General features: G+C 42.9%; 1 protein-coding gene across 1 annotated transcript in view; it reads left to right on the plus strand.

The window, feature by feature from the left end:
* Nucleotides 1–2,468: 2,468 nt before the first annotated feature.
* Nucleotides 2,469–13,094, plus strand: part of ENPP7 (ectonucleotide pyrophosphatase/phosphodiesterase 7) — a 75,779-nt gene continuing 65,153 nt past the window's right edge. Inside the window, exon 1 of the mRNA XM_069752438.1 lies at nucleotides 2,469–2,746. Coding sequence (XP_069608539.1) covers nucleotides 2,497–2,746 — 250 coding nt within the window. The 5' untranslated portion in view covers nucleotides 2,469–2,496. The remainder of the gene's footprint in view (nucleotides 2,747–13,094) is intronic.

Consider the following 13,094-nt stretch of genomic DNA (forward strand, 5'->3'; position numbering starts at 1 on the left):
ATTTTGGCGTTTTGATTTTTTTTCTCACTACAACGTTTAGCGATCAGGTTAATTCTTTTTTTATTGATAGATCGGGCGATTCTGAACGCAGCGATATCAAATATGTGTATATTTGATTCTATTTTTATTGTTTTATTTTGAATGGGGCAAAAGGGTGGTGGTTTAAACTTTTAATATTTTTTTTATTTATTTCATATTTTTTTAAACATTTTTTTTTAACTTTTGCCTTGCTTCAATAGCCTCCATGGGAGGCTAGAAGCTGGCATAGCCTGATCGGCTCTGCTACATAGCAGCAATCATCAGATCGCTCCTATGTAGCTTAATTACAGGCTTGCTATGAGTGCCGACTACAGGGTGGCGCTCACAGCAAGCCTGCATCAGTAACCATAGAGGTCTCAATGACCTCTATGGTTACTATCCTGATGCATCGCTGACCCCTGATCATGTGACGGGGGTCAGCGATGAGTGCATTTCCAGCCGCGTAAGCGGTAGTTAAATGCTGCTGTAAGCGTTTGACAGCGGAATTTAACTAGTTAATAGCGGCGGGTGGATCGCGATTCCACTTGCCGCTATTGCGAGCACATGTCAGCTGTTCAAAACAGCTGACATGTTGCAGCTTTGATGTGGGCTCACCGCCGGAGCCCATATCAAAGCAGGGGATCTGACCTCGGACGTACTATACCGTCCGAGGTCAGAAAGGGGTTAAAAGAGACCACTACCACCATTAAAGCAAGAAAGAAATACCAGGAAGTGCCTGTACCTGTCACTAGGCTAGACTGTTCCTACCTGCCTGCGGAGGTTGGCACCCTACACCTGCGAAATGCCGCCCCCGTTCACTGTCGACTGACCCTTCTAACCCTGTCCAACCCTAAATGGGTTTAGGGGGAAGGAAGGAAGGAAAAAGATAGTAAATTTAAATTGAGTTTGGACAGTAATCCACCATTATTTGTGGAGAAAATATTAGTTAATAATAGTATTACTGCCCAAAAGAAAGGGAGGAAGGGGGATAAGGTGCTTAGGTAAACAATTGTTTTATAGGGGCCAGCATAGAGAGAATCAGGCGATGACCCTAGGCTGTCAGCGGAGGTTGGCACATTAAATGATGAAAACAAATTTTTTGGTCCCTCCTTTCCCTAAATGCAATAGGTGTCTGCCACGTCTCAGTATAAAGCTTGTTTCCATTGAGCTTTGCCACCAGAGCCTGGCCAAGTTTGTGCAGTAGTTACATTTCAAGAGAGGTGTTAAAGGGGTATTCCCACCTCCAAGATCCTACCTCAATATGTGGTAGGTGTTATAAGAATATTAGCAAATACCTCCAATTACAAATGAAGTATAGTTCTCCTGATAACCTAAGTCACTTACCTCACGTGTAGGGCATTGCAGTAGCTTAGGTATCCATGGTTCCGACCACTCATATAGTGACAGTTAGTTAGTTGCTAGTGGTTGTAACCATGCATACCTAAGCTACTGCAATGGCCTGCACATGAGGTAAGTGACAGTTTATCAGCAGAATTATATTACATTTCTTATTGGAGGCACTTTCTAATATTATTATTATAATTATACCTACTACTTATTAGGGTGGGATCTTGGAGATGGAAATATACCTTTACCTCCTAACATCCCAACCACCTCTCCCCAGTCCATTGATTTCTAGCTGCGCACTTACCTCCTTTTCCATCTCAGCTCCTGACAAGCTGCTGTTACAAATCGTGCAAAATCGTTAGTTCCACCATCAGCTGCTTTCAGAGCAGTAATTCTAATCAAGCCTCTATCTTTCCTGGGCTATGTACTTGTTCAAATGCACTGTTATCTCTATTTGTAGGTAGATATAGTGATATCAGTATTACATTCCAGAACAATCCATTTGTAGTTGAATGAGCTACAGAAGAATTATAAAGCTCAGTGCTAGTTCTGCTAATGCTACAGCTCGGCTACTGATGAGAACTGCCACTCAAGGAGAATTGACTGCTGTGCCGAAACCAGAAAATGAAAAAACCCTGCAAAACGGTGAGCTGCTCAAGTGACAACCTGAGAATACACCTTTAATTCATAACATCCTACTCTGTATAAAACCCTATATGAATACAATGAGCTTGTGTAAGCAAAATCATATCTGTATTACTGCAGTAATACCAAAAACAAACAAAAGTATAACGGTCAAGCCCTTGAAGCGTTAATCATTTTTTATTATTCCAACCTATGAGTTTAATAGAGAAAGTGATTAATTAGTATTTTAATTCTATCCATATTAAAGTGTAAAATCATATCTACGACTTTCTTCTGTAATGTTAACGACTTTCTTCTGTAATGTTCTTTGATAGTAGTAATTTGATAAGGGCAACTTGTGAACTGTGGATGATAGCTTATTATTGATCCCTGTGCATTGTAAAGATATTCTTTGATAAGATATCAGGATAAACTTTGTTCTCCCAACATTATAAACGTATGAAGATTGTTGTAACTTGCCTCCATGATTAGTCTTTCTCAGCTTTCATGAAGATGCTGACTTTCTGTGCAGTGATCCTAACTTTTCTTGCACTGTGCTCCTCAATCCCTTTACAACCAAGAAAGAAGGTCTCCCATAAGCTTTTGCTAATCTCTTTTGATGGATTCCGTTGGGACTATGACCAAGATGTTGATACCCCCAATATGGATATTATGAATAATGATGGAGTAAAAGCCAAATACATGACTCCGGCATTTTTAACTCTTACAAGTCCTTGCCATTTCACTCTGCTAACTGGTGAGTTAATAAAAATACGATCTTCTACACTGGAAATAACATTACAATTATATCTTACCCCAAGTGTAAGATTTTTCTTTATTTTACCTTATCCAAATAAAATATTTATTACCAGTTCTTTGCAAACAATTCTGAGAAACATAATTAGCAGGCTAAAAATATTTTTAACGATATTCAAATCATGTTTTTTCTTTTCAAAGATGGTCAACTCATGCCACACATCTTAGGAAAGGTTCATTAAAGATGAAAAGTAAAAAAAGGCACATGTGTTAATTACTTTACGTGAGTGTGGGCCACAAATGTATGGTGAGGAATTATATAATGACAGTATATATCCACTAGTGAATGTGAGAAGGAAGAGTTAAGTGCCAGTCAGAATCTCCCAAAGTCAATGTGGAAATCTGTATATTTTCTCTGTAGTCACAAAATCTCATTTTGACTTGCAAATAGTGATGCAAAATACTGACACGTGCAAATAAGACCTTAGAATTGACTGTCCTGTCTTTAAATTGATGAGAGAAATGCTTATGTAAGCGTAAAAATATATTTTAAATATCAAAAACATATATAAAAAAGTTTCCTATTATCTCCTTGAATAATTTTAATTTTAAGTGGAAATTAGTACTAGTGGGAACCCATAAACACTTGTTCCTTTCGTCCGCTGATACATCAATAAATTTGCCCATCTAGTGATATCTGGTTCTGTATCTGGTTTGAAAGCTTTTGAAAAAAAATCCTGTAATCCTGTAAGAAAGGTAAATAATTGTGGGAAGAATGTTCCATGAAAGTCTTTCATCTTGGTAGCAAAATAATGAGGGGATTTTCATTTTTATTTCAAACTACCATTTGGCTACCATACAGTCAAAAATAAGTCCCTTGTAGAAAACATGTCTTTTTTACAATTAAATTTTGTTTTGGAGTTCAGTGGTTGGCAACTGTTAATCCCTTTACCCCCAATGTGGTTTGCATGTTAATGACCAGGCCAATTTTTACAAATTTGACCAGTCACTTTATGTCAAAAAATGTAGCAATTTTCAAATTTTCAATTTTCATGCCCTTAAATCAGAGAGATATGTCATACAAAATAGTTAATAAATAACATTTTCCACATGTCTACTTTACTTCAGCACAATTTTTGAAACAATTTTTTTGTTAAGAAGTTAAGGGTTAAAAATTGACCAGCGATTTCTCATTTGTACAGCAACATTTACAAATCCATTTTTTTAGGGACCACCTCATATTTGAAGTGACTTTGAGGGGTCTAAATGATAGAAAATACCCAAAATGACACCATTCTTAAACCTGTACCCCTCCAGGTGCTCAAAACAACATTCAAGAAGTTTATTATTCCTTCAGGTGCTTCACAGGAATTAATGGAATGTGAAAGGAAAAAATAAACATTTACCTTTTTTTATCCTAAGTCATATTGCAAGACTCGATAAATGGTTGATTGTGACTTGTAGGATCGCTACTTCCAACAGGTGGCACTACAGAGTTCAAGTCCTCTTCTTTTCTGAAGAGGCAATTTGCATACACCTTTTTTCACTAAAAATTAACTTTAGACTACACAAAAATGAACTCCAAAATTTCTAATGCAATTTCTCCTGAACATGCTGATACCCCACATATGGAGCAAAACCACTATTTAGGCACAAGGCAGAGCTTGGAAGGGAAGGAGCACAGTTTGACTTTTTCAACACAAAATTGTCTGGAATTGAGATCGGACGCTCACAAGTGACCCCATTTTGGAAACTAGACTCCCCAAGCAATTTATCTAGATATATGTTGAGCATCTTGAACCTTCAGGTGCTTCACAGAAAATTATAACGTTGAGTTGTGAAAATAAAAGAAAATTTTTTAAAAATCAAATTTTTTCCACTAAAATGTTATTTTACTCCAAAAAAATATTTTAACAAAGTTATCAGGAGAAAATGGACCCAAAATGTGTTGTGCAAATTTTCCTGAGTACATGGATACCCCATATGTGGGAGAAAACTACTGTTTAGGTGCACGTCGGGACTCAGAAGTGAAGGAGTGACGTTTTGGAATGCAGACTTTGATGGAATTGTCTGCGGTTATCATGTCGCATTTGCAGAGCCCCTGATGTACCTAAACAGTAGAAACCCCCCACAAGTGACCTCAATTTGGAAATTACACCGTTCAAGGAATTTACCTAGATGTGTGGTGAGCACCTTGAACCTTCAGGTGCGTTACAGAAAATTATAACCTTGAGGTGTGAAAATAAAAACAAATCATTTTTTTCCACAAAAATGCTATTTTAGCCCAAAAAATGTATTTTCACAAGGTTAAATGGGGAAATGGACCTCAAAATGTGTTGTGCAAATTCTCCTTAGTACACAGATACCCCATATATGGGAGAAAATTACTGTTTGAGAGCAAGTAGTGGTACGGAAGGGAAGCAGTGGGGTTTTGGAATGCAGACTTTGATGGAATGGTCTGCAGGCATCATGTCGCATTTGCCGAGCCCCTGGTGTGCCTAAACAGTGGAAATGCCCCACAAGTGACCCCATTTTTTAACTGATCTACTGTTTTCTGGTATGTGAATTTTATAATGTATTGGCATACGTAAGTTGTGTAGAGTCATCAGGTTGGTATATGTGATTATTGTAGAGTCCGTCAGGTTGGTATACATGAGTTAGTTCTGCAGTGTTTGTCAGGTTAGCATGCGTTAGTACTATAGAGTTCCTCAGGTTGGCATTCATGAGTTCTGTAGCGTGTGTCAGGTTGGCATACATGAGTAGTGTAGAGTTTGTCAGGTTGCCATACGTGAGTTTTGTAATGTACGTCAGGTGTTGGCATACATAAATTGTGTCATTCAGAAATGAATTTAGTACTCCATAGATTTGCGGTACAGTCTGAAGCTTGTTTTATACTCAGACCAGTTTTGTCTGGACAGGTGATAAGTGGTGTCCTTGTGTACCCCCCCTCAGGGCCGGACTGGGACAGAAAAGCACCAGTGCCACACAAACCCCACCAGCCCACGTACTATGACACACTACCCACACCCGATCAGTGGATTTTGCTATATTTTGTCGTTCCCTTCAACACTCCTCTTAAAGGCATTATTTGAAGAGCCATGTGTGAATGCCGCCGCAGTGCGCATGATCGACCTCTTCTTTAGAGTGTCGGTTCTCGGGATCATGGGGGTCGGGATAGGGGATTACTTGGCATTATCCATTTAAATGGGTTTTGCAATATATACACTGTATTTTTCATACTGTAAGACACACCTAGGTTTTAGAGGAGGAAATTAGGGGAAAAAGCTGAATAAAAAATGTAATCAATTCTGTGCTTAGTATCCCCTATCCTAGTAAATATGGTCCCCTCATCCCCATCCTGATACACATGGCCCCTCATCCCTATCCTGGTATACATGGCACCCTCATCCCTATCCTGGTATGCTTGGCCCTCATCCCCATCATGGTATGCATGCCTCCTCATCCCTGGCCTGGTATGCATGGCCTCCTTGTCCCTATCCTGGCAGGAAGGATTGCCCTCATCCCTATACTGGTATGCAGGGTCCCCATCTCGTCCTAGTATGCATGGCCCCATCCCTATCCTGGTATGCAGGGCCCCATCTCGTCCTAGTATGTATGGATCCTCATCCCTATCCTGGTAGGAATGGTCCACCTCATCTTTATCCTGGCAGGAATGATCGCCCTGATCCCTATCCTGGTATGCAGGGTCGCCATCTCGTCCAAGTATGTATGGCCCATCCCTAACCTGGTATGCAGGGCTCCATCCTTTACCTGTTATGGTTGGCCCCCATCCCAGTCCTGGTATGCATGGCCCCATCCTTTTCCTGATATGATTGGTCCCACCCTTTCCTTATCCTTATCCTGGTATGCATGGCCCCATCAGTAAAGATTAAAAAAACAAACCATTACACTTACCTTCCCAGGGCTCCCTCGAAGCATCTTGTTCTGATACCAGCAGCTGCTTTATGCTTGTAAGCAGCACATGGCAGGGATATCATGCACTGCTTTCAAGCCGAAGGGCAGCTGCCGGAATATTCTGTGCTCTCTGCATGCTTGGACTGTTCATCGCAGAGAGCGGTGAGTATTCATTGCTCTTCAGTCTAGCGCAGTGACAGCCGGAGCCTTCCTGCGCATGCGCAGATGGAGTGCTCTGCTGCCTGGGGCTTCAGGAAAATGGCCACGGGATGCCGCGCGTGCGCAGATGGAGATCGTGGCGGCCATTTTTCTGAATCTGAGATGCGAACTGCGCATCTGCGCTCGCGCAGCCTCATGAAGATGGCCGCTCCCACCGATAACCAGGGGAATAGCGCCGATCGCGCTCTTTTTCTTCATCTGCGCAGTGGATTCAGCAGTTGAGCATGTGCAAACCACTACGCCACCAACGGAAAGATATGCAAGGTCTGAGGGAAGAAATAGCGATGTCACCACGCCCATCTGACCAGACCAGCCTGATTGACAAGCGAAAAGGGCAACTTTGGTAAGGTTTTTCAGCAGCATAGGTGGGGAATCAGGGTACACAAAATACACTATTGTAACGCACAGCTCAGGCCCTATTTAACAGTATTTTTATCTCATACTGAAAAAACGGGGTGACAGGTTCCCTTTAAGAGAAAAGAATATTCTACATTTATCTGCACTTGTCCTGCATGTAAAACCATGTCTACGAAAAACTTTTTGTAGTTAAGGACTAATTTTTACATGCCACAAAAGAACGAAGTGTTGTTGCTTTTTTTGCTCTCTTCATTGGATTGCTTCATGTGTGATTTCTTCAGCAAGCACTTTCATCATCATGTTTTCACTCTGCTATGTGCCGTGGACTTTACTCTCCCACCCTCAAAATTCATTATTATTTGCTCTCTCCCCAGATCATCATTTGCTCTCCCTACCGCCCACCTTCAATTCAATTGCATCATTTGCAGTCTCTCGTCCCTTCCCCCACTTCATCATTTGCTGTTCCCCTCCCACACTTCATCATGTGCAGTCCCCTTTACCCCATGTCATCCTTTGCAGTTCCTTAACCCCCCTCCCCACATCATCATGTGCAGTCCCCTTTAACCACCCTCACATCATCATGTGCAGTTCCCCTTTAACCACCCCCACATCATCATGTGCAGTCCCCCTTTATCCCCCCCATATCATCATGTGCAGTTCCCCTTTAATCCCCCACACCATGTGCAGTCTCCCTTTAACCCCCCTTCCCACATAATCATGTTCAGTCCCCCTTTAACCCCAAACATCATGATGTGCAGTCCCCCTTTAAACCCCTCCCCACATCATGTTCAGTCCCCTTTTAAACCCCCCACATCATCATGTGCAGTCTCCCTTTAACCCCCATCTCCACATAATCATGTTCAGTCTCCCTTTAACCCCACACATCATCATGTGCAGTCCACCCTTTAACCCCCCCACATTATCATGTTCAGTCCTCCTTTAACCCCCACATCATCATCTGCAGTCCCCTTTTAACCCCCCTCCCAGCATCATGTGCAGTCCCCCTTTAACACCCCTCCCCACATCATTATGTTCAGTCCCCCTTTAACCCCCCACATCATCATGTGCAGTCCCCCTTTAACCCCCCTCTCCATATCATGTGCAGTCCTCCTTTAACCCCCTCCCCACATCATCATGTGCAGTCCCCTTTTAACCCCCCTCCCATCATGTGCAGTACTCCTTTAACCCCCCTCCCCACATCATTATGTCCAGTCCCCCTTTAACCCCCCTCCCCACATCATGTGTAGTCCCCCTTTAACTCCCACATCATAATGTGCAGTCCCCTTTAACCCCCCAAATCATCATGTGCAGTCCCACTTTAACCCCCCACATTATCATGTGCAGTCCCCCTTTAACCTCCCTGTCCATCATTATGTGCAGTCCCCCTTTATCCCCATCATCATGTGCAGCTCACCTTTAACCCCCAAATCATCATGTGCAGTCCCACTTTAACCCCCCACATTATCATGTGCAGTCTCTCTTTAACCTCCCTGTCCACATCATCATGTGCAGTCCTTCTTAATCCCCCCACATCATCATATGCAGCTCACCTTTAACCCCCCTCCCCACATCATGTGCTGTCCTCCTTTAACCCCCTCTCCACATCATCATGCGCAGTCCCCCACATCATCATGTGCAGTCCCCCTTTAATCCCCCTCCCCACATCATCATGTGCAGTTCTTCCTCCTCCCCATCATCCATTTAATGAAAGAAGCAGGGCGCGTCCGAGGGTGAGTATATTCCTATTAGGTATATACTCACCCTAGGACGCGCCCTGCTTCTTTCCGGCAGCCTTCCTTCCTAAGAATCAGCGCTTGAAGGACCTTCGGTGATGTCGCGGCTTGTGATTGGTCGCGCGAGCGGTCACATAGGCAGTTGCGTGACCAATCACAAGCCGCGATGTCATCTAAGGCCCTTCACGTGCTGATTCTAAGGAAGGAAGGCTGCCGGTTAGTACCAGGGCGCGTCAGAGGGTGAGTATAGCGATATTTTTTATTTTAATTCTTTATTTTACACTTAAATATGGATTCCAATACCGATTTCCGATATTGCAAACATATCGGAACTCGGTATCGGAATTCCGATACCAGATTCAGAAGATCGCCGACCTCATGGCCGACCCCACACAGGGGTCGGGTCAGGTTTCATGAAACCCGACCTTGCCAAAAGTCGGCGACTTCTGAAAATGGCCGACCCGTTTCGCTCAACCCTAATCACTACCTTCTGGAACTGAAGGTATGACATACCAGTCTGGCCTTTCTCAGGGAACTGTAGGGCTGTAGGACTTGATCAGAGAGATCATCTCCCCACTATGTTCTTGTTGTACCCAAGTACATAGTCCAGTTTGCAGACCTGTGTAGAGGCACCTTGTACAGTGCTGGGGGTGCTGCCGTCACCATGTATGGTGGTCAAGAAAAGGACATCCCTCTTGTCCTTGTACTTGAACACCAGCATGTTGTTGCTATAATGGGCTCTGCTTTCACCTTTTCTGACCAGTTGCCCAATTAGCATCTTAGGGAGGCCTCTCTGATTTTTACGGACAGTACTGCAGGCTGCAGTAGCTCGCGCAGAGAGGGACCTGAACAGTGGGATGCTGGAATAAAAGTTATCTACATAGAGATGATAACCTTGATCCAGCAGTGGGTGCACCAAATCCCATACACTTTTCCCACTCACTCCCAGGACAGGGGGACATTCAGGGGGTTGAATCCTTGTGTCCTTTCCTTCATAAACACCTGTGTGTACCCTTAGGTATTATCAAACAGTTTGTAGAGATTAATTCCGTACCTGACCCACTTACTAGGGAGCTTTTGCCAAAATTTGAGTCTCCTCTTGAAATGGATTAGGGACTGCAGATGTCTCACAAAATTCTCACAGAAAAAGACTTTGAAAATGTCTATTTCTGTGAGGCCAGTGGTGTCAAATTTGATTCCTGATTGCACCACAAAGTAAGGTATCAGTGGCTTGTAATCTTCGGGAGTGAGGTCCATACGGCGTCAGAAACGAGTGGCTCAGTTTCTGTCTTGAGGCGTCTACCAGGCAGTTTGGCATCACAGGATGAAGAGGATGGGGAGGAGGAGGAAAAATAAAGAAAAGTGGGATCCTGTCCCTCATTGTCAGTGTCAAAGGCAAGGAAAATGTATGCCTCCTCCGCATGCGTGCTTTTATGTATGTGATGTTTGTGTGCATTCCAAACTTTATTCAATTGTGTGTAAGTGCTTAATGTAAACTTTTAACTTTTTTTGAAAAAAAAAAAAACCGTAGCCAGGGGTCAGTATGTAGGATGTATGCAAGGATGTGGTGCAAAGGTGAGGAGAAAAAAATCAGTGGAAAAAAAGGGTGTGGAAAATAGCGAGCCCAAGTGTGGATCAGCGATTTGAATCGCTAATCAACACTCAGTGGCTGCTGGATGCATGCATGGAGGTGGTGCAAAGTGGAGGAGGGAGAAAAATGGACAGGGACCAAAAAAAGTCCTTGCCAAAAATGAGTGCTGGTGCTAATCAGTAGTGTACGTCTGATCGGTAGCTTGGCAGCTGCAGGAAGCACACATGGAGTGGTGCAAAGGGGGGGAGTCAGTGGAAAAAAAGTTGTGGAAAACAGCGAGCACAAGTGTGGATCAGCAATTTGATTCAATACTCGGTGGCTGCTGGATGCACGCACAGAGATGGTGCAAAGTGGAGGGGGGGGGAGAAAAGCGGACAGGGACAAAAAAAGTTCTGGAAACCAGTGAGCACAGACGTTGATCAGTGAATTGCGCAACTGAATTGCACGAAAAAGGAAAAGACTGCCAAAAAAATCAAACGATCGAGTACTGATGAGCGATTAAGTACTTATTAGTGCTTGGCGGCAGAGGGTGTGGGGGTGGAAAGGTGGGAAATAAGAGAGAAGAGGGGGACTGGGGTGGATAAGGAGAGAAAAGACAACAGGAACTCGTCTTACTTCTTTCTTGTTTACTTCTTTCTTCAACAGGAACGACGAGGCACCAGTAGCAGGATCTGTGATATCACAGATGCTTCTGTGGGACCACAGACCACAGCACAGCTCACCGACAAACAGAGTGACCATCCTGTACAACTCCAAAGTGAAAAGGAGGAAGTACAGGGCGATCACTAGCAGATCACAGCGCATCTGTGAATTCTGATTGGCGCGATAGATGTCAACATCGATCACACCAATCGGAGCTGGACCTGGTGATGCCGACATTGCTAGGTATCTGGCTATGTTTGGTGTTCTTACAGCACCAATCTTAGGCTGGACATCAGTGTTTCTGGCAATCTGATTGCCTGAAACACTCAGAAATGCTGCGATTGGCTGTTCAGAATTTAACAGACAATCACAGTGATCGTAGCTGCAGGGGGTCGCCCCCCCAAGACAACTCCATGTGCCCAGCTTTAAAATGGCAGTGAGGCATTAAAGATGAAACGTATCCATATGCCCCAGGTCAGATAGACTCGGGTCACAGGGACCTATGGATATGTCTAAGCTTTATAGGGGTTAATTGTACTTAATACATTCAGTGTTACTGCTTCTTGAAAACACTGTTTGGTTTTCAAAACGTAAATGCTAACCCCTTAGTGATGGAGCTTATTGTAATTTTTTAATTCTGGCAGGTATCACTTCATGTGGTAATAACTCTGGAACGCTTTAACGAATCACATTGCTGTGTAATTTTTTTTTTTTCATGACACTTTGTACTTTATGTTAGTTGTAAATTTAGGTAGATATGTTTTGTCTGTGAAAATATTGCAATTTTGGTGAAAATATTGAAGAAAAAATTAGCAATTTTCGAACTTTCAATCTTTATATCCTTAAATCAGTTATGCTGTGCAGAATTATTAATAAACAACTTTTCCCATAAATCTACTTTGCATGTGCATCATTTTTCAAACGTAATTTTATTTTGTTAGGCTGTTAGAGGGGTTAAAAGTTTAACAACAATTTATCATTTTTTCAACAAATTTACAAAACCTGTTTCTTTAGGGACCTATCGTGGCTTGCGAAAGTACTCACCTCTCTTAGCAATTTTTGTGTTTTGCACAATCTGCAATTTCACAGTTTTTTTTTTTTTAGAATTTACATCCATTCATGTAAATAACATACCTACAACTGTGAACATTTTTTTTTTATTGTGAAGTACACAACAAATAGGACAAAATAACTGAAAACTAAAGTCAGTACTTTGTAGAGCCACCATTTGCAGCAATTACAGATGCAAGCCGTTTTGAATAAGTCTCTATGAGCTTTGCACATCTTACCACTAGGATTTTTGCCAATTCCTGAAGGCAAAACTGTTCCAGCTCATTCACGTTAGATGGTTTCCTCTGGTGAACAGCAATCTTCAAGTCTGACCACAGATTCTCAATTGGTTTAAGATCTGGGCATTGACTAGGACACTCCAAAACACTTACTGTATTTTTTGGACTATAAGACGCACTGGACCATAAGACGCACCCCACATTTTCAGAAGGAAAATAGTGAAAAAAATAATGTGTCAAATGGGGTCTGTCTTATAGTCCAAATTCAGCTTACCAAAGGGGGATTGGCAGCGCTGGTGGAGCGTGGTCATAGGGGGTGTTCGGTTGTCTGGTGATATGACTCCCATCCCAGACTGGTGTGGCAGGTTCGGCGGTGCTCTGTGTTGTGGGGGCTGCACCGGCATTTTGCGAAAACTTGAAGGCTCCTGCACATCCATTGCTGCGAAGCGTTGGTCTCCAGGAAATCTCATACCAGGCTGGTTCGGCGGTGTTCTGTGGTGCAGGGGGCTCCGCCGGCATTTTGTAAAAAGCATGAAGGCCCCCGTACATCCATTGCTGTGATGCAGTGGCCTACAGGAAAATGCCCACCAGAGGCAGTGCATG

This window comes from Ranitomeya imitator, chromosome 2 (assembly GCF_032444005.1).
Source record: "Ranitomeya imitator isolate aRanImi1 chromosome 2, aRanImi1.pri, whole genome shotgun sequence".
Lineage (NCBI taxonomy): Eukaryota > Metazoa > Chordata > Amphibia > Anura > Dendrobatidae > Ranitomeya > Ranitomeya imitator.